This window comes from Aspergillus nidulans, chromosome I (genome assembly GCF_000011425.1).
Source record: "Aspergillus nidulans FGSC A4 chromosome I".
NCBI classification, from domain to species: Eukaryota; Fungi; Ascomycota; class Eurotiomycetes; order Eurotiales; family Aspergillaceae; genus Aspergillus; species Aspergillus nidulans.
The window spans coordinates 39429-60258 of record NC_066257.1 but is presented as its reverse complement, the minus strand read 5'-3'; the positions used below and the strand labels follow the sequence as shown (position 1 = coordinate 60258).

Below are 20830 nucleotides of genomic sequence, written 5' to 3'. Positions count from 1 at the left end.
TGACAGCACTGTGGGTGATCCCAATCATATCAGACAACTCTCTTCACGGAGTCTGGAAGCTCTGAACATCCACTGTCAAGAGGCACACACAAAATTGAATAAAGGGAAGTTTGACGCTGAATGTTAAGACACGTGCAGTGAGATGGATAACAAGTCTTACCGTGGTGAATCTCAATTCTCCCAGAGCAAGCTAAATGCCGAGCGACACGATGCTGTGTTGCTTAATGATATGGAAATGTCAGGTGACAGCTCATCCTATGCACCAGTACACAGGGTGAGGTTGCTGGCTGCTGAGCCACGTGATATATGCAGCCTGGCAGTGATGCCCAACCCCAGAGGACCTGACCCCTCAATATACTGAGTAATCAAGGATTACACAAGAAGAGGTGAGATCTATCGTCAACAAGATAGAGAATCAATCGTCATATGGCATCCGATCCTTAGTAGGCTACGTCCGTGTAGTTGATACAGCTTCCTTCTGCCCTTTCCTCTCTTAGCATTCACACACTTAACAAACAAAATAGGAAACAACAAGGCCAGTCCAGAAGCCATGGTCAATCGATGGATATCTCTTCAATTGAACCAAGGTCTGCCCCTCCTACGAAACCGGATCTGTGGCAACGCGCTTTTGATGACCTTAGACCCGAAGACCAAGAACTTATCAAGTCCGTATCGATGCCATCGTGCAACAAAAAAATCGAATGCAACGGTGAGAATAACAGTTCAGCTATTGTGAGCCGTCTAAGGATACTCAGTGAGTTAGTCGAATCTGTGAAGATCCAATATCAAACCGACCAAGAAAATTCCAGGATTAAAGAACCAGCCCAGAGAATCGTCAAGGCTGTTCCTAATTTCCAGTCCTTTATCCAGAAAGCTGTGGCCATCGACCCGACAGGACACGCAACTAGCGTCTGGGCGATCGTATCCCTGGGATTTACTGTATGTGCATATTTTCCCCTTCAAAATATTCTAGACAATATAACCAACAGAGATAACTCAAGATAACGCAAAAACTACAGCACTCAGAAAGAGGCTTGGTTGGAGTCTTGCGCCTCCCTCACAAATGTTATTACCCGGTATAGCCTCGTGGAGGACGAATATCGAAAGAACCCAACTACCGACGAACACGTTGAGACCGCTCTCGTCCAGGTATACGCCGCAGTATTAACGTTCGCAGCCCGGGCCCAGTCACTTTATGATCGCGGGCGTGCCGTCTGGATCTGGAAGAGTGTGACGAGCTACGCCCGAAGTCTTGATTTGAGCATTGCCCGAATCAAGACGAGCCGGTCCACTATGAACCAACTGCCGATTGAATCTCTGGTCCGGGATAAGCCCTGTACAGGCCAGTTCTCGTATGATTGTTGCTGACTTCCGGAATGACGAGTCAAGGTTGGCACTAACGTCGGTCCGTGACACATATAGGAAGCTCGACGGTCACTGTGTATTAATTCTCTAGCGAATTCTTCTAGTCTAATACTATCTGTTAGTATCAACGACTCTAGCTCGTGACAAAGAGCATACCTGGGGATTCACTTACAGAACTCCGGAAGTCCATTGCTGAAGCGGAATTTCATCTCCAGAAATGGTTCCAGATAGTGGACTGCTATGAACAGAGAGAGAGGGTGAATCGGCTCCTTGAAGTGGCAGACAACATGCTGAGCTCAGCCAATGAACCCCACGACAAGATCGACCTTGCCGAGCTCAAGGTTGCAGAAGAGGCCCATTATAATGCGTATACCGGAGAAGAGGATCAAGAACGTCTACCAGAGACTCGAACTGAACTACTTGAAGATATCAAAAGCTGGGCCACTGATCCAGATAGGCGACCTGTGTTCTGGCTGCAGGGTATAGCAGGAACAGGGAAGTCAACTGTGTCGCGCACGGTAGCTAGGTCGTTAAATAATGAGAGCTTACTAGGTGGTAGCTTTTTCTTCAAGCAGGGTGGAACAAACCGTGAGGATGCTAAACGACTTTTTACCACTCTCACTAAACCAATAATGCAGAGATTACCACCTCTTCGGCAGCCAATCAAGAGGCAATTAGGACGTCTCGCGATAATGGAAGCAGGAATCCACAGGAACAGTTTAACGAACTGCTTTTCGAGCCCCTCAAGAGCCTTAATCTTGGCTTAAGGACTCCTTTAATCCTGGCTGCCGTCATCGATGCCCTGGATGAGTGCCAGGTACCAGGTGATGTCACAGCCTTTCTCTCAATTCTGCCGACATTGAACGACTTGGAAGAAGTGCACCTACGAGTGTTAATCACCAGAAGGCCAGAACCGCCTGTTACCAGGGGCTTCCGATCAATCTATAAGGATGAGATCATTCTCCACCAGATTAAGAGGTCTACCATTCAACATGATATCTCAGTCTTTCTCTAGAAAAAGCTTGACGAGATAAGATATCATCATAATCTACCTCAGGTCTGGCCTGGTAAAGAGAACTTCAGGGCTCTAGTCGATATGGCTGTTTCTCTATTTATTAACGCGGCAACAATATACCGGTTCATCAATTGTGACGATGATATACCAGACGCCAGGCTCCAGGCTATATTATCCTCCCGCTCAACACACGGGTTGAAGGAGATTAACCCAGAGTATGCGAATTTGTTTGACATTTATTTCCAGTTCTGGAGCATGTTGTACAGCAGAAAAAGCCGAAAGAACTGGAGCACTGGATGGCCGACTTCCACAGCATCGTGAATGCAATTATTCTCCTCTTCAGCCTGCTCTCATCCGTCGCCCTGGCCAAGCTTATTTGTGTTGAGCAGGAGAAAGTCCGGACCAGACTGAATTCTCTCCAGTCCGTGGTATCAGTGCCAAAAAGCTGTGATGACCCTCTTCAGCTTCTTCACCTCTCGTTTCGCGAGTATCTGCTTGATAATCCAGCATCCGATAAGTTATGAATTGATAAATCAGCAGGTCATATGCAGCTTGCTCATGATTGTCTTCAGTGTATGGGTCGGGAACTGCAGAGAGATATATGCCGTCTTTCAGATCCAGGAGTCAGAGGGCATGATATTGGCAAGGCCGTACTCGACAGATATGTTTCATCTGAGCTTCGATACGCATGTCGATATTAGAAACGCCATCTAGAGAACAGTGAAGTGATTGCTATAGACTAGACAATAATAGAAGGGTTCCCGAAGTCACATTTCATGCATTGGCTGGAAGTCATGAGCCTTTCTGGGTGGGTTTCAGAGACATTTCACAACATCACAGCTTTGCAGGCACTGGGGAAGGTCAGTTACGTTGAATATAAATCTGAAGATTTAGTACTAATGTGCAGATGCAGCCCCCTTGGTTAGCTGACTTCTACATGATGCAAAGCGATTCATCCTGAAAGGTCGTCAGATAGCAGATGAAGCGCCACTACAGATTTTACTGTGTGGGGCTGGTATTTACACCAAGAACGGCAATAATCCGTGAAATGTTCCAGTCAGAGCTTCCTGACTGGATCTGCCTTTACCCACAGGTTCCTGAGAACTGGAATGCAGAATTGCAGGCGCTCAAGGGACATACTGACCCAATTGTGTCCGTGGCCTTCTCACCTGATGGCCGGCTGTTGGCATCTGGCTCGTTTGACCACACAGTACGCATTTGGGACCCGGCCACCGGCGCTCTGAAGGAAGTCGTCAGCTCTGAGGGACCTGCTATCAGACTAGGGTTTTCGCAAGATTACTCTCATCTTGACACCGACCGGAGATCGTTCGGGATTGAATCTAGCTGTGGTAACACTAGCCCGAGTTCATCTAATGTGCACCCACGTGTATCCCTAAGCAGTAACTGGATAGCCGTAAACAGGAAACAGGTTTTTAAGACTCCCTCCCGAGGCGCGGTTGTCTTGTTCTGCGATTAAATCCAACACACTTGCCTTAGGTCACCGTTCAGGTTGGGTCACTATTATAGGAATCCGGAAACAATCAGTGTCCACTAGTTTTGTTTTCTGACTTCATACTCCTCGGATATTGATATAAAAGAAGGGCTTGGGAGACTGACAGAAGATATCTAGGCGTATTTCTTTCGAGAATACGCTACTACTTGATTCCAGACTCCAATACACTGACTAATCCATAGGGTCTAGCCGCCAAAGTTAGATATTAGTCAGTGGTATTTCTCAATCCGCACTACGTCCTAGGCTTTTCTACCCATCTATATAATCATACCAGTCACACCATTGTGCGATGATAGTTTAGATATTATGATTCAATGACCCTAATCAACCCTCCTATCACATATATTGAACCCCATGTTTGATTCAGGGGACTTTTTTTAAAAGTATAGTTCATCTTCATTCACAAACAAGCCCCAAGCTTGCGCAACGCATAGGATTTTGCATGCAAAAAAAAAAAAAAAAAAAAAAGAAAAAAGGGAACTTACAGCTGCCGTCAGGAGACAATTTTGGGGCTCAGAATCTATACCACGAAGTTTAATTGCTACTCGACGAAGAGATTAGTCTCTAGCAATGAATACCGAGTTGGTCTCCAAGTATCCGACGACGAGGTTGAGGACGCTGTGGGGGCTAACATACCCTGGGCGGATTCCCGGTGGCTAAGGAACTCGTTCGCAAACTTAACTGCGGTGGCGGCGGCATGTGGCTGCCAGTCATCATATTTATGAGAGTCGAAGAGATTGGCTAACCCACATATCGTAATATATGGAAAGTCGTTCATGACGCCGCTGCATCCACTACGATGCACGGAATTTTCTCGTCCGCTCCGGTGATAATACCTCGCTTTGTCACGCGCTGACCCCTGCAATAACCTCATAGCTAAAAATGATTGATTCTGAAGGTCACGTTAAACTGTAGGTTGTTAAATTGGCCCACCAGACCCATGTCCTCGCGGGTTGCATGGTCGTGTATAAAAGTAATAATAAATCTACTTATTCTGAAAGGCAAAAACGTTCTCGACCGGTGCGGACGAGATCTCCACTAAGAGTGTCCCTGGAAAAAGAAATATCAATAATTATGGTTTGACTCGTCAAGGGTTATAACAGGCTGTTAATGATTGACCAGAACAAGGGCAGAAGCTGTCGTACTTTCTATCAAATCATTGACAAAAGGCTGAAACGTGTCCTCGGGGGTTTTACTTATTAGATTGTGCCCATCGAACGAAATCAGCCTATTTCATACTAATATGCTATCCCACTTCAGGTAGCAGCCTATTCGAAACTTCCCATACTCTATACCCCTTGCGGGCAATGATGCCCAAATATCCTCAAGCGTCCAGTATACTTGCAAATTCTACTGAAAATGATAAGATTACATCCAGTTTTTGATGATCATGAGGACAGGATTAGAAAAACATGTTTCGAGTGTCGAATACTGTTCGTGCTTCCGTCGACATGGGAGGAATTTGACTAAGAACTAAATCCCTATAAATATTTAGTATCTGTGCTGCCACTGGATTGATCACTTGATCTTCGCGCAGGGTCTACTGTGTATACTCGAAAAAGAAGGATAACATCCATTGCGCTTTAATAGACCATATACTTACTCATTAGAAGGCATGACCGCAATGAATCAATTGATCCGAGCTGTTTCAATCACTTCAGGTCTAGCGGGTTGTCTGGCCGTGAGCATCCCGATCTTGAGGAGTCGGTACAAACTAATAGTCTAACCAGAGTATAGAAGACCGGCACAGGCTAATTGGCTTCCTCAGAGACGCAGGGAGATTTCTGCTCTGTTGGGCCTATTATTGGCCTTTTCTCAACTATCGTAACAAACAGCGGGTTTCGTATTATGTTGGGCGGTTGTTGTGGGCTTTCTTAGCACAGAACTTTCAGACAGAGTTACATCCTCATATCCTTAATTTGTGGGTCTCGCTGCGATAGGCTCATAAGCAGAGCGATTTGGGGTTCTCCATTCAGGATTGCATTGCGAGGCAGATAACAACCCAGATCAACATGCAAGCAGCAGTTGAAACAGCAAGAGCATCCTTTAGAAGATTCAATACGCCTAATATAATATATGCTATCATCACTCGAGAACCTCAAGTATGCTCCCCAGAAATAAGAGGAAACTTTCGAGGAGTACAAGAGTGTCAAAGAAACCTAGATGGCCTCGGCTCAATTGAGTTCAACAATACAGCGATTGATTACTACTGTCTTAAGCAAGCTAGCTACATAGGTGCGATCCAGGAAGGTCAGGCCATGAGATCTGATCATTGTGCCCTTTTTGGTCCAATGGAAGTAACCTTGCCTTGACACATTTCCTTGAAAATTGCCTTACTGACGCGTGACAGGTGAGTTAAAGCAAGGGCACAAAAGACAGGCTGAGATTCCCACCTCCAGCTCACTTGCTTCATATTTCGCTGACCACCTACTTATTTGATCTAACCATAACCCTCTACTAGCCATAAGCTCTTGTGCCACCCACTTACAGTAATTAGATCAGAGATGGCTACCTCAGTAACCCATCGCTTCAAACATCGGCGACTGACAAAAAACAAATTCCATTGCTGATCAGACGAAAGTTATCACAAGCTAAGAAGATTCTAGCTGTTTTATGTACTAAGCTGTATTTATATCACGAAGCCTGGTGGTTATCTGGCATTTTTTAGGTGTCTGGTCTTTATCTGGTATTAGTCGTCTCGACTATAATATATCAGCATGTGTCTGAAGATCGACCACTAGAAGGCTTAGATTCGTACTGAAGAATCGTGAAGATCCTAGTTATATGATTGTCAGGAACACTCTTATAGAGCCATCAGCGCTGGCAGCTTGTATTCTCTTTGCAATGCCGCCGATTCGTCGCTGGTGTCCGCGTTCCTTTAGTGAACGACCACCGGTGAAACTCTTAAGTCAGCATGAACAAACTGCATGACACCAACTTCCTTGCTTATCATACACCTAGATCATGGACGGAAGGGGCCAGCGAGAAGGCGCAGATTCCTGACATATTGCATGTCCTGACCAGAGAGGTGAGTCTTGCCTATGATGCGGCGTGGAAATGTCACCTAGCACTGGCACTGAGTCATGACACACACTATATGTCCAGCAGAGAAGTATAACAGGCACTAGAGGAGAGCTCACTATCTTCTTTGAGGGCTATTCCACGAGGTTCACTGTCGGCTACACTGTTCTCCAAATACGAACTTAGCTTCTTGGTGTCTCTTCACATGACTGTGCATTGATGAGACTATTCAGTACAATGCAGAAAGTAGTTTTCTCATGCATTGTCTGCATTGCACAAATAACAAGCAAATATGCTGCATTTGCGAATTATAGCGGCGTAACACCTTCGTGTTTGTGGGGATCCTTCCTGTCTATATAGTGCGGTTGCTGCCGCTAACTCCTCAGAATACGAGGGCTAGCCTGAACAGGCCCACTATTGCTATTGTTGAAAATCATTACCCAATAATATATCGCTACGCACATTAAGTGCTCCGCACATATATGAGCTCGCATTGTCCTTGCATCTAACTCCGCAAGGATGTAACCTAAGCACTAGCAATGCAGAGTAGTTCGGCTGTTCTGACAGGCTGTTGTGATGAAAGTTGTGGCCCCCTTTCCAAAAATAATCATGATCGGCAAAGATTCTACTCTGTATGCTGCTTCGCTTCGCTTACAGAGCAATGTTCTGGAAGAGAGTCCCCGGAGATTTGAGTTGGGCTCAGGCTCTAAACTATAAAAAGCTCCTCATATCCACCGAATAAGTAGGACCAAGCACCAGATACGACTGCTTCTGATTCTACACAGACTCCCTGTTACAGGCAAAATGAAAGGCATCTCCCTCCTCGCCCTCCCCGGCCTCGCCTACGCCGCCGTGCAAGGTTTCGACATCTCCAACTGGCAGCCAACCGTTGACTACAAGGGTGCCTATGCCTCTGGAGCACGGTTCGTCATGATCAAGGTTCTCTCGCTTCTGTAGTCGCACTTGCTTGGCCTCACCCGTCCCTAACAAAATTTTACAGGCCACCGAAGGAACAAGCTTCATCGACCCCCTTTTCAACACCCACTACCCTGGCGCGACCTCAGCTGGCCTAATCCGCGGCGGGTACCACTTCGCGCACCCTGACTCCAGTTCCGGATCCGCGCAGGCCAAATATTTCCTGGCGCATGGGGGCGGGTGGTCGGGCGATGGAATCACACTACCCGGCATGCTGGATCTTGAGGCCGGATGTTACGGGCTCTCTGCTACGGCTATGGTCTCCTGGATCAGCGATTTCGGCGAAACGTACAAGTCTGCGACTGGTCGGTACCCCATGATCTATACGACGACAAGTTGGTGGCAGGAGTGCACGGGGAATAACGACGGCTTCGGCGAGTATCCGCTTGTTTTGGCGCGATGGGCAAGCACACCTGGCACCTTGCCTGCAAGCTGGGACTATTATTCCTTCTGGCAGAACAGCGACTCTTACGCCTACGGTGGGGATTCGCAGCTCTGGAATGGGAGTGAAGAGAGATTGAGGATCTTCGCGTCTGGATAGGCTTTAGTTAGAGGGTAGCATGGGGTGTCAAATAAGGACTGGTTAATCTCATGTTGTAATTGCGCGTCTTCTTGAAACTCGAATCGGGTGACAAGCTGAGTTCAAACCATTACCAACGATTATTAAACTAGCTCCCCACCCTTTTACTATCTCCATAAACAGCCCTTCTCTCCACAGCTCATCTATCTGCTCATCCCTCTTCCCTCAACGGCAAAAATGTCCCAAACACAAAATCAACAAATAGGTGCACTTGGTGCGGGTTGGGTACAACCCGCAGGGGAAATCTCCCCGCGCGGGTTTGCGGGTTCTAGATAAGTAACCAGCGCCGCACCGCAACCTGTACTACTAGATCTGCGGGCCACCGCGCAGGTTTAAAAAATACATAAAAGTACATAATTTTCATAATTTTCACAGTATTATACATATTTATGTTTTTTATGCAATTCTGTGTATTTTTATGAATTATTATATATTTTTATGTATTTTTCTACCCGCGCGGTGGCCCGCAAACCCGCACGCGTTCCCTTATTACAGTAGAACCCGCAACCCGCGCGGACTGCCAGTTTTGCAACCCTCACTGCACCGCTGCGGGTTGCGGTGCGGGTTGACAACCCTATCACCAAAAAACGTATATGGCTTGGTAACTCTTCCTGCAAGTCTGCCTATGTTACCATGTATCTTATTGTGCAACATTTCTGAAGGTACCTTCTTTAGCGGCTTTAGATTATCTCTGAATGCCTTCACAGGTATAACAGAAGCAACAGATTTTGGTATTTTATATCGAGTCGCGCCGCATGATACGTTATTATCATCTAGTCATATATATGCTTGGGATAGGACCACAACTGCCAGCTTCACAGCATTGCCGTATTATAGCACCATAGCACTGGAATCTAATTTAGCAGTAGCTGAATTTCAGAAAATATAGATTGGCAGACGGTATTTTGAACCAGTTGCAGTATCCTAGTCATCTAAAGCGGGTCCAACGACACCCGGGCCTTTGAAGATGATCAGCCGCTGATAAAGGATAGACAGGACGTATGGTGGATTTTCTGTTCTAGCCGTCTCCATAGCCGTTCAGACGTCTCGGGCTCGCTAACCGCCGACTCCACGGAGGCTCTCACAGACACAGTCGGATCTAGCCGCCAAGTTGGGTCGGACCGTATTTTTCCGGGTTTTAGCTCAGCTTGCATCTAAGAAGGATTTGCCCCTGATCATAGGGCCTGGACGTTATCTTTCTTGTTGACTGCTTTAAAGACACTCGTCCTAAGCCTCAGTCAGCATTCAAGTGATCATGAAGTCGTTTCTCCTTCCTGCTCTCGCATCTCTCGCTTGCGCGGGGAGCACGATCACTTCCATGTTCCTGCCTGGGTTTAGTAAGGAAAGCATCGTTGCCTCAGTCGCTGGAAATGTAGGTTTAATTCAATCATTGCGTGACGGATTACTTCGACCTGCAGAGCTGATTTGGTTTTTAGGACGATACCGCAACCACCTACAGCATGACCTGTGCGGCTTCTTATGACAACGAGGAGGAATGTGGTATGGGCAATGGTCTCACCGTGGTCAAGGCCGGTAAGGCCATGACGTATATGATGGATGAAGGTGACGCGTAGTACGCTTTCCAATTGCATTGTCACCACAGCTTGGACATTATACCTGACACCCGCCAGTTCCTTCAGCGGGGAGTGCACCGTCGACGGTACGACGGCTGCCTGTACAGGCAGTGCAACCGGGTCGGGTGATGGTCTTCCTGCGTCGCAAACTTACAAGACCTACGCCCAATATGTGCCTGTGACTATAACTGCAGGCTCAATCACTGATGCCACGGCTGCGCTTACTGCAACGTCGATGGCCGAGGGAACGGGTACTGCTGCGCAGGCCTCACCCACTGCGAGCGAAGCCGCCGAAGAGACGGCTGATGGATCTGGAGCAGAAGCGACTCCCACAGGTGCGGCCGCTCAAATAACTGGCGCTGGGTCGATTTTATTCGGCGGAGCCGTCGTGTTGATGGCTGCGGCTCTCTGAGCATTTCGGGCCCTGAGCCTCTTTATTTGATTTATTCAGGATATATGATTGGTATGCGTGGTCCTTTAATTTTAATAAACATAATCCAATATGTTATGAATATGGCTTAGCGCTTGGAGTTGGAGTAGTTGCTTGGAGTTGGAGTAGTTGATACTCCAATATTAAGGGGCTATATAAGATGACACGTGTATCTCCCATCTTTCTGTTCTGTAACTAAGTCCATGAGCTCGCTCCCTCAGACAATGATCACTTAGTTCTCTCTATTCTATGCCAACTTCCTCTGACCAACTGTGGATTTCACTACACAATACTATATTTGAATACCTCAAACCTTCAATTGATTATACGAGCATTCAGTAATAAGCACTTTGTCAAGGTGCAGGCTCAGGAGTATATTCGGAACAGGATAACGGAGTAGATACAACAGGCAGGCTACAGAGTCAGGCTATCAGACAGGTGCATAGACAAGACAAGACGTAGCTCGAGGCTCCGATTTGGATCAGAGTCGGAGCTCCAGAAATCTCAGCTAACCGGGCGGTCAGCGGCGGCAGAATCAAGTCTCAGGATGAGGCTCGGGCTGGCCCCGTGACACACTTGAGGGAAGAGATACGACAAAAGGGATGCAAGGATTGAGGATCTGCTGCTAGCTGCCACCAGCATTTACTTAATATGATGCTATTGCGCAGGTCAAGTGCAAAGCTTAAAGCCTGTGCTTGTCATCAAACATGATTGCGCGTTCAATGAAAGGGGGATCTGACGCCTCCTTGCTTGCTTTAATTACTGGGTACTCTGGCAATGGGTAAGACTTCTACCTCCTCACAATGGCCACCTTCTTCATCTCTTACGCCAGTATTATTGCCCGATTCCAGATGTTCGGCCATTGGCCCTTGCTGCTGGCCTTCCAACACGACTTTGGGTTCCACCACTCTTTCTCCATGAGGTATCCAGTAACTGGGACCTACCTCTTTTTTCTTTTCGTCACACATTATGAGTACTGATTACAATGCGAAATGCAATCGACACATAGCAGAATCGAGCTGCTTGTCAATGCTTACGCAGCATTCTTATGAATCGCAGCTAGTACTTGATTCTTACAGTGGAATGCCATATCACGTGATGCGTATGGTAAACTAGTTGTCCTTCCCTTGGCCGGACAAGTGGTGTGCTATGTTCATTATAGAATCAACCTCGCCCTGAAATGGTAGGCTGTGGCTACTTCATCCCTCTAACTTGGAGCGGTACTGCTATGTACTACTCGTCCTATATCATCTATCACGTTATATTGTACATACATGTCATCCATGTCTTCGTAATGCGCCACGCAACTGTTCTATAGATATATAATTATGTCATACCAGGGCTGATGTCCAACAACATTTCTATTCCCAAATGGCAGCAACCAACGCATCAAGAGCCGAGCTCTGTGTCGAAGCATCTACTTTGCCACTGTCCACAGGACCAGACCAGTCAATTCCAAACTGGTTTTCATCCGTTCGATCATTTGCCCACAGACTCTGAGCTGAAGCATTGACCACCTGGGCATAGGTATCATTTGGTGTCACCTCGTGCAGGAGCCTCAAGTTTCGCATAAAGATGCCCTTGAACTGCGTTTGGTCTCCCCCACAGTTATCTGGCTCACAGGGTTCATGAAGGACATGGTAATCGTCTGTCAATGCGGCGATTGCGCTCATCGCAATCTTATGAGCTTCTTGTAGATACGTTGAATTTGAGGAAGTCTCGTTATCCACGGCGCGGTTCAACTCAACCAAACCCCCCAGGATAATGCCCTGATTGTAAGTCCACGCTGTGGCGCCGTTGTTTGCGCAGTCGTTGGTCAACCCGTCATTTATCGTGTAATTCTCATTAATCAATCCGCTATCCCGGAACCAGGACCATTGGCGTTTGGCCCAGCCAAGGTAGTACTCGCTGTCGGAGGCGCGATTGGCGAGCTGAGCAGCAAGTGCAAGATATAGCTCATTTGCTACCGCGCCGACATAGACGTGGGTGTAATCTGAGTCGATTCCCCCATTGCCGCACTTTGAGGGCCAAGCATTACTCTAGAATGTCACCGATTAGCGATAGACCGCTCTGCTGTTCGAGATACCTACTCCCCCCCCCGGGTGGGTGAAAAGGGCTTAAGCACTCACCAAGTGATAGAAGATCCCCTCGGCCAGATCCAGGTAGTCTGTCTGACCGGTAGCATCATACGCAGCAACCCACGCCAGTCCCCACCACGCATCATCATCGTACGACCCGTCGAGCCACAGCGACGCGTTCGCGGCACCAGTTGGCACCTTTTTATCAAGCGTTTGAGAATAAGACGTTCCATTCGCTGTCGTGTAGTCGGCATCAATCCCTCTTTCGGGGTAAGGGTTCGAATTTGGCGCGACAGAAAATGTGTTCTGAAACACGTCTTTCGCGAGTCCGTCGACCGAGTCGTTCAACTTTAGAGTAGCCAAATCCGCTAGTGTTGTCATACAATTCGCTCCATTCCACCAGCCACAGGTGTCCCAGATCCCCGTCGTCCGGTTATACCAAGTCTGGAGCGCTTCGGTCGCGGTGATGGCTCGAGAGGCGGCGGTTTCTGGGCTCGCTGCGGCAGCTCTTGGGAGAGCCAACGTTGTGAATGAGATGATGGAAAGCAGCATATTGTGGTGAGAGATAGGAGCAAGAAGCAAAGCGAATGGTGTAAAATGGTGACAGAGCTGCCGAAATTGAGCTGTTGTGGAATGGAATGCTTGACGACATCCTGGAATTTAACCCTTCTAATCAAGGTACCGATTACGAATATGAGCTTTCTTTTCCGCCCAGTGATTGGAAAAAAAAGAGTGAAAAGAAAAAAAAAAGTGAAAAACCAGCTCATTAGAACCGGAAATTGGTCAATTCGAGGTGCCACATCTCCATTGTCCGCAAGGGGTGGATCTGACCGTTTGATCTCGGCGTCATCTGCTGCAGCCCCGACATGCCGCTAGAGATGCCGGTTAGCTGTAGCTAGTATGCCGTTCATGGTATTGGTCCTCTGGCAGGAGCAAAGCTGGGGCGAACCGGAAGAATAAAAAAAGATTCTACACTTCGACATTATTCTACCAAGAACAGGTCGGGAATTACGACTATACGCTGGTAAACTATATGCTTTTTCTTCTCTTCGTCACGTAGTCGCGCGTAAAAGGCGAAGCTTATCTACCTTGCTAAATAATAATTTTGTAGGACTATAACTCACGTCGCGTAAAGACCAAGCTCTTAGTTGCCGTGAAAAGGGTCTCGGCCAGGGAACTGAATACATCCATGGCTCCACAAAGCTTTGTTGCCACCGAGAGCATTGTTAGAACCCTCGCCCCCTCTCACGGGTGTTCCTTGCCATTCCGAGATCCGAGTCTTACCCAGCACCACTAACCAATCATATTTACTTTAGAGCACGTTTCCAGCTCGTGGGTACGCCACTCATGGGGTCGGCTGGCAGGGGTATCCCGAGAATTCCCCAGTTGGGTCCAGGGTTCGGGCTGGATTAGGGCTTGTTCGTTGGCGCTGCCGCCAGATAACAACTATTCGTAAGCCTCCCTGATAAGCATTTTAACGCGAATATACCCACCTGCACGTCATTCATCCGCGGCTTTATCCATCTGTTAATTCACTTATGCTGCTTATAGTATCGAAAAAGTGCCCGTCTGCCTTTCAAATTTATGGTTATAAACAGGACAGTGTACAGCTTGACATTGAGGCAAGTCCTCGACCTAAAATAGCATGATGAAGTTTTATACATCCCCTTCTGTTGATAGGTAGGCTCTAGCCGCCTACTCACATGCTCACTGAACGAAGGAGCGGAGGTATGCCACTAACCAAACCCCTCGGAGCCATTGAGGTTGGCACATCTGACTATGCATGTCCCTCATAGACCATGACAAAATCCGTGACTGGGCAACGTGAGGACATTGGTTGGATTGATGGTCAGCACCCGTACCAAAACCCGTGGGTAACCTGCCAAGAATCCATGTTTCATAAATTCTCGAGAATACACTATATTCTCTGCATAAAATTGCATGATTCATCGAAATAGTAGGTTTACCGTTACAGCACCAGCACCGAGGTTGACGGGCGCTACGAACCAAGGATAACCAGTCCAAGTTGCCCTCCTCAATGTACAGCTTTCTTTAATGTAAAGCCTCTAGAATCCCAAATATCATCAGTGCTCCCAATTTCTCAGCAACCATGGAGAAGCATGCAGAGCGGCGCCATCTTATCGATTCTATTAAAAGAGGCCAAACTGATGTAGTTTGTGATATTAGGGGTTACCCCAGATTCCCTGTACATGCCCGAGCCCTTCATATAGGCAATGCTGTTCCTTTCAGTATTAAGCATCTTGCTGCATGTAATGGGTTTGGACTAAGAAATGTATGCTGCTCTGGGATTCACTCATATATAACTGTCACGGGCGAGCCAGCTGGCGACGACCTGGCCCTGTGACACGTGACCCCAATCCCTCAATTCCCACGTAACGCGGACGGGCGCCTTACCGATGCCTATCCGCCAGTAGGAATATGAGGGATCGCCAGAGCCGTACCGGTCCGCCAGTAGGAATTCAAGGGACGAGCCGTACTGGGATCAACCCATATATTGTTGCAGTGGGATGCGGTGGTGTACGCAATCACCAATGCGTCACTGTAATGGTATTGCTTGGAGATGCCGAACTAACCACACTGGAGGTTATATAAAGGGCCTCCTGATGCCATGTATATAGAGATCTCCAAGCAATCCTTTCAATATTCTTCAGTACCAATCGAGCTCCCTCCATTGGATAATTATCTTTGATAGTCATCGCTTCGCTGTAGCTAGAGAACCCCGACGTTAGATCACGTCTTACAATAACCCAGCTTGACAGCTTGATATATTGATTAGAAATATTTCCTGTAGAAATATATGGCCACTCAATTGATTACCATGCTACAAAGTGCTGAGCTGTCGTCAATAGGGTAGGTGTTTTAAAGTGTGTAGAACTCCTTGCCCATTCTGTGAATAGACTGACAAATTTATCGAGAAAGATGCATCTGTCAAGGAGAGGCAGTGGAGGAAACCGCAAGTAGAAGAAATAATCCTCGCGTGCAAGGAACCATCATTATAAAATTCCGTCGTCGAATGATTCTTGAGACCATGCAAAGGCGCCGCCTCTACATCTTATAACCACAGGCGCTCCTCGACGGACTCGCCCTTTCCACCCTTACTATCTCGGAACTGCCCCGTTAGTAGCTGCGCCACGATCTGACCATGTCATACCTGTCGAGCTCCTCAACTGATATCGGTGAATGCCTCCAGCAAGATCAGCAAGAGGATGTCAACGGCCATACAGCCGTCTGGATGGCCTCACGAGTAGCAATACCGCCCTTCTCAACCCCTGCCGCGCGCACGCGAAGAAAGTTGGGGCCGAATTCTGGCGCAAAGACAACATATCACGCGGTGACTTGAGACGCTGATTTATGCCCTGCGAGGTCGAATTCTGCTACTACAGTATCTGTACACTATCCGACCCTTTGGAAAACTGGCCGCGGGTCTGCAAGGGCTACTGAGGAGGCAATTTTCGTGTCTGTGATAAACCCTAATGAACAGTATATGTGCTTGAATGCGATGCATCAGGATGCTGAATACTGGCTGTTGGCAGCTTTATCCTTATGCCAGTGGGTATGTTGCGTGACCGGCTGTGCAGCTGGATGTGCGGTGGGTGTTAATTCGGAACAGAGTACAATATGCGTAGTACTTCGTCTGAAGCAGGATATCTTTAGCACCAGCTGGCTATTTACCGAGATAAATGTATTAATCACGGGATATACCTCCACGCTACTTAGTGGTGCTTGCAGATATACCGGACAGCACCAGCGGGTCATTCCAATACTATTTACGGTAAGCTCAAGTCGTAGGTAGGGTTGAGGATCGTCCAAAACCATCCCTTTCTAAATACATAGCTTCCCTCAAAGAATTAGGAACCAGAAGCAATGCTGTATTTAAGCCACAAGAGATCCCCACGAGATGATAAAGGACCCAGATTTATTTACGCGAATGCTGCATTCCGCTTCACCGCAAGGAAGGTAAGCGACCATAATTGCTGAATGTTCGACTCTAGAAAATTGTATCATTAGACCCGCCTGTGGAAGCGATGTATTACAACAACAACAGAAAGATGAACTTACCAGTCTGACCCCCAACGCCAGGGGGAGCCGGCAACACCCCTAGCGGAGTCGGGATAAACCGCCCATCCCTGAATACCCACGACCAAACCTCCGACGAAAGCTGTGCGGAATTTGCTTCAAGGTTATCCCAGAGGAGATTATATGCCAGTTGCACATTCGTATAGACGGTATCGTCCTTGCAAAACTGCGGCACAGCAGCTTCTTTTGAATCAATGCATCTCCCCAGTTGTTGCTCCAACCCTCTCGCCATCATCGCCAACTGCCAGCTCCACACCACCGTGCCATGGTAAGCGCCATTTGTGAAATTCCGCGCATATACAGGGTCCGAGCCGTACGCGGGATTCGCAACGACCAGTCCGACACCAGTCATGAGGCCGGCAGGGAAAGTGCGTCGGATATTGTTGGCGGTCTGGTTAACGAACGCGGTTAATTGAGCTTGATTCGTGGTGTTCAGGAGGAAGTGGCGGAAACAGTCATCGGTGTTCATCACCTCAACGTGGGAAAGGTTATTGTTACCATCGAGGGCGACAGCGTGGAAGTGGATGTCGTCGTCAATTGAGTTCGCGTGGCTGGGGCCCTCAAATCTGGTACGGTTGGTGTAGGACTGAACAAGGCTCTTTGCTGTTTCTTTGGGGATCGTGACCTGCGAAAACGAAGTAACAATAAGTAAACGCGACCTGGCAAACGTTGGAACTTGGGCTCAGACGCACCTCGAAAAATGACAAGGTCTCATCCTCCCAGACCTTGGCATATCGATCTGCAAGGGTAGCCCAGCGCTTGTCGGTTGTAAAGACGCCTTCGCGAGCGAGAGCCGAAATGGCACGAAGGGCGGCAGGCACTAGGGCTGTATTTACATCGTATGGGATACGACCGCCACCAAGGCCTGCATAGTGTCTCAGTTATCAGATTCAAAAATCTGCACGTAGTTTGTTAAACGCTTGGAACCCACCATAAGTGCTATCTCTCCATTGGCCGACAACCTCATTCGGCTTCAGATGGATCAGATTTTCCTTCACGGGATTTTTCACGAATGGAGCGGCTAAACGTAGAACTCGCTGGGCGTTGCGGAAGGCGAGTTCACCGTATGTGATGTTCTGGTTCAAAGCATCGACAGAGCCGGCGGGAATCCTATAACATTAACATTTCCAATCCAAGCAAGACCAGGTAAGGCAGAGGATGACTTACTTTGAAAAGGCCGGGAATCTCGTCCGCCCGACTTGGTTTTCCAGGAAATATCTCTGCATCAAGACCGGCAAGAAGAAATCGGTATCAATCTGATGCTGTTAGCCAACTTCTTCGGAATGTGCATAGCCAGGATACCATTTTATAATCACAAATCATATCATTGCTCTGTATGCCGTTTTGTAAATTCATCCAGGTGGCGTAATCGCTAAGCAGTCAGCTTCCAAGCAATTAAAACAGAGCATTTACTATGCAGAGCATACCCAATCGTCTCCTCGTGGCAAGCACTTCCATCCGTGCGATTAATCCGTTCCAGAACAGAGCCAATAACAGCTTCCATGGCACTATCTTCACCACTGCTCAAAATCGGGTCTAAAAGTAGCGCAGATATCATCGAGTCCCGGCCAAAGTATGTCAGAAACCTCCACGCTCCGGCCAGGAGTTTCTCGGAGTACGATAGGAATGACAGTGCTGTTGTTTGGGTAGGATACTCGGTAATGAGATCGGCGGACTTGTTAGCAAGCACAGCCGATGGCTTCAGCTGCGTCAACTGGGGATAGTTGTAGGATGCGGAGAACATATAATCCCCCGGTGTGAAAGTCACTGTCCTGCCCGCAATTGAAACCTGGCTATAGCTCGAGTTCATGGGCACGAAGTTAAGACTAGTGGTGGTAACATTATCCAGCCAGAGGCGTTCAAGCGTAACGCCCCCATCTGGAGTGGTGCCAAACATGATAGCGTCCTGCACCTCAGGGTACAGAAGACTGGGTCCTTCGACAAAATCTCTGATCGTCCTAATACTTCCCAAAATAGGAACGGTCAGGACAGCCGATGCGTTGAACCTCACGATTCCCTGTACACCCACTATCGGCAAATCGGTCGCAGAATTCTCAGGTGGCTCAGTGTGGATAGCGGTTAATGGAGGGCCAGCTGTCGAATTAACAAGCGAGATTGAGAGACTGCCATTGACCCCATTCTGCGGCGCGAAGAAGGCACATACTCCGCTATTACCAGCAGGCCAGGCCACGATCAAGCGCGGGCCGATGATTTCCAGATCGCTGTCTGGAAGGGGACTTGTAACGACAAGCTGGGCAGCGGTGTTGCAGTCAGAGTAGAAGAAGTTCTGGTACGGAGGGTCGCTTAATGTTAGAGTGGCAGGCTCTCCGCTGCATTGTGACTGCCGGGTTAGCTGCGGAAGGTTAGCCTTTATGGTGTTCAGAAGGAATTAAGCGTTCAGAGCTAGACTCACCAAGCTGGCGGTGGTCAGCCTTGCGAGGGCACCAAGCTTCACAAGGACAGAGACCTTCATGGTAGAATGGTAGACAGGCAGTGTGAGCAAGAAAGTTATCGAAAGCAAGGGTGCGCAAGAGTCTTTATATTCGCACAAAGTCAGCGAGATCCAGGACGGTGGATCATGTCTATGACAGGCACAACCTTATTTTGCTCCAGTCGCTGCGCAATTTGATGAAGAAATACACTGTGAAGTCAACAGAGGACCATGTGGCATCGACATTTCCCTCAGAGTTACAATGATAGTAATGATAGTGGGCATGCGGGGAAATTTCTGACTCCACGAGAAAACGTTTTGTTGCGTCCATTGGATGCTTCTTTTTCATTCCTTTTAGGCGAGACCACATGTGACGTGGTAAATGTCGCGAGCTAACTCTAAGTCGGCTATTCCTCTTTTGAGCGCACTAACCCAAAGGAGTAAGGTCAACTTAGAGTTAGCTAAAATATAATACTACTTGTCAGTAATGGACTTTTCCTCCTTTATTTACCTCAACTTCAATCTGCCAATAAGAAATAGTCTCAGACTAGTCACTGACTAGTTTGCAACTTGCTGCCACCATGTCTACAACTCTGCAAATTCCAGGTGCTATTGACGTTCCAGAACAGGTACAAGACTTCATTTTTCTTACCTAGTTTGTGACTAGTTGCTAACTAGCAGCAGATTGACAGAGTTATTCTTAGCAATCATCCAACACGTCCTCTAATCACATCTAAACTTGAATACTGCTATATGTTACCTTACTATCCTGAATCTCATCAGAATAGCTATACCTATATTGTCCTACTTGATCCGAACCAGGTAAGGAGCAGGGAAGATAAGGGAAGACTTATTAAAAATATTTATTCTATAACTAATAAGGGACTAGTTGCTGACTAGTCACAGACTCAATACCATGCTTGCCAGTTGGAGTGTTATAATACTCAATCACCCTATATTCAAGGCAGGGTTACTTAAATACAGTACTAGTATTCAGGCGTTCAAATATACTCTTATCTCTATCCTAACCTTAGAAATATATACTATTACAAGGTTACAGAAGATGACTGGAACTATATCTGACAGGAGCAACAACTTATTAAAGAGACAGAAATAGATCCTAAAAAACAGAAAGCAATCTCATGAGTAACTAGTCTTTATTTAATTAGAGACTAATCAAGGACTAATTATATTTATATAGACATTTCTTTGGTGTGCTTTATATATTTAAGAGATATCAAGCTTGTCAGCTGCAACAAGTAGGGTGTGCTCCTAAGATAATACTTGGCAAAGCTGTAAGTACCTTAGGGTAGACTAGTCTGGGTCTAGTTACTAACTAGTCAGCTTCAAATAGGCCATGCTTTATCTTATATATGTTGCTCTAATTCAACACTGGAAACCCGTATATAAACAACATTTTTTTGATTCTCTTACATTTTGTACAGATACAGATATCCTATATCTAGCTCAATTATTCGAGCAGAGAGGAATTATTGAACCAAAATACTATGCAATGATTGATACAAGCTGGTCAAAGAGAATATACTGTAACTGCAGTAAGTTATACAGCTAGTCTTGGGCTAGTCTTGGACTAATTACTAACTAATTCTTGCTAAGGCTTTCTGCATGGTGATGATATATTACTAATAAAGTCACAACCTTGTACTGCGATCTTTAATATTATGATTCTATTAGACCTAGAGGCCTTTCCCTATTATCTTTTTATATCAACAGGAATATATACTCATCC

The 20830-nt window shown here is 47.1% G+C and overlaps 8 protein-coding genes across 8 annotated transcripts, besides 1 other annotated feature; 5 read left to right on the top strand and 3 right to left on the bottom strand.

The window, feature by feature from the left end:
* Nucleotides 1–20830: part of a sequence feature (contig 1.108 735..352786(-1)) that runs on past both edges of the window.
* On the top strand, nt 406–2380 carry ANIA_06469 (uncharacterized protein; the record flags this gene model as incomplete). Its single annotated transcript, XM_658981.2, has 4 exons — nt 406–939; nt 1027–1320; nt 1503–1845; nt 2004–2380. The coding sequence occupies exons 1-4, from the start codon at nt 562–564 to the stop codon at nt 2378–2380; spliced, it is 1392 nt and encodes a 463-aa protein (XP_664073.2). The 5' UTR covers nt 406–561.
* Nucleotides 4007–4671, bottom strand: ANIA_11513 (uncharacterized protein; the record flags this gene model as incomplete). Its single annotated transcript, XM_050611467.1, has 3 exons — nt 4007–4078; nt 4379–4413; nt 4530–4671. 3 exons carry the CDS (start codon nt 4669–4671, stop codon nt 4007–4009), a joined length of 249 nt encoding a protein of 82 aa, XP_050466916.1.
* On the top strand, nt 6808–7100 carry ANIA_11514 (uncharacterized protein; the record flags this gene model as incomplete). The annotated part of the gene is made up of 2 exons (XM_050611429.1): nt 6808–6921; nt 7002–7100. The coding sequence occupies 2 exons, from the start codon at nt 6808–6810 to the stop codon at nt 7098–7100; spliced, it is 213 nt and encodes a 70-aa protein (XP_050466915.1).
* ANIA_06470 (lysozyme) lies at nt 7684–8473 on the top strand. The gene is made up of 2 exons (XM_658982.2): nt 7684–7853; nt 7915–8473. Exons 1-2 carry the CDS (start codon nt 7719–7721, stop codon nt 8428–8430), a joined length of 651 nt encoding a protein of 216 aa, XP_664074.1. The 5' UTR covers nt 7684–7718; the 3' UTR covers nt 8431–8473.
* ANIA_06471 (uncharacterized protein) lies at nt 9725–10455 on the top strand (the record flags this gene model as incomplete). The annotated part of the gene is made up of 3 exons (XM_658983.1): nt 9725–9841; nt 9906–10042; nt 10101–10455. The coding sequence occupies 3 exons, from the start codon at nt 9725–9727 to the stop codon at nt 10453–10455; spliced, it is 609 nt and encodes a 202-aa protein (XP_664075.1).
* On the bottom strand, nt 11835–13103 carry ANIA_06472 (protein dfgF; the record flags this gene model as incomplete). The annotated part of the gene is made up of 2 exons (XM_658984.1): nt 11835–12491; nt 12603–13103. The coding sequence occupies 2 exons, from the start codon at nt 13101–13103 to the stop codon at nt 11835–11837; spliced, it is 1158 nt and encodes a 385-aa protein (XP_664076.1).
* Nucleotides 16561–19122, bottom strand: ANIA_06473 (uncharacterized protein; the record flags this gene model as incomplete). Its single annotated transcript, XM_658985.1, has 6 exons — nt 16561–16586; nt 16632–17274; nt 17342–17514; nt 17581–17759; nt 18077–19002; nt 19063–19122. The coding sequence occupies 6 exons, from the start codon at nt 19120–19122 to the stop codon at nt 16561–16563; spliced, it is 2007 nt and encodes a 668-aa protein (XP_664077.1).
* On the top strand, nt 19662–20675 carry ANIA_11515 (uncharacterized protein; the record flags this gene model as incomplete). Its single annotated transcript, XM_050611288.1, has 5 exons — nt 19662–19709; nt 19864–19902; nt 20282–20292; nt 20374–20375; nt 20650–20675. The coding sequence occupies 5 exons, from the start codon at nt 19662–19664 to the stop codon at nt 20673–20675; spliced, it is 126 nt and encodes a 41-aa protein (XP_050466914.1).

Coding starts and splice junctions, on each gene's coding strand:
- ANIA_06470 (XM_658982.2), top strand. CDS start 7,719: ATGAAAGGCATCTCCCTCCTCGCCCTCCCCGGCCTCGCCTACGCCGCC. Junction 7,854..7,914: donor CACGGTTCGTCATGATCAAG/GTTCTCTCGCTT, acceptor AAAATTTTACAG/GCCACCGAAGGAACAAGCTT.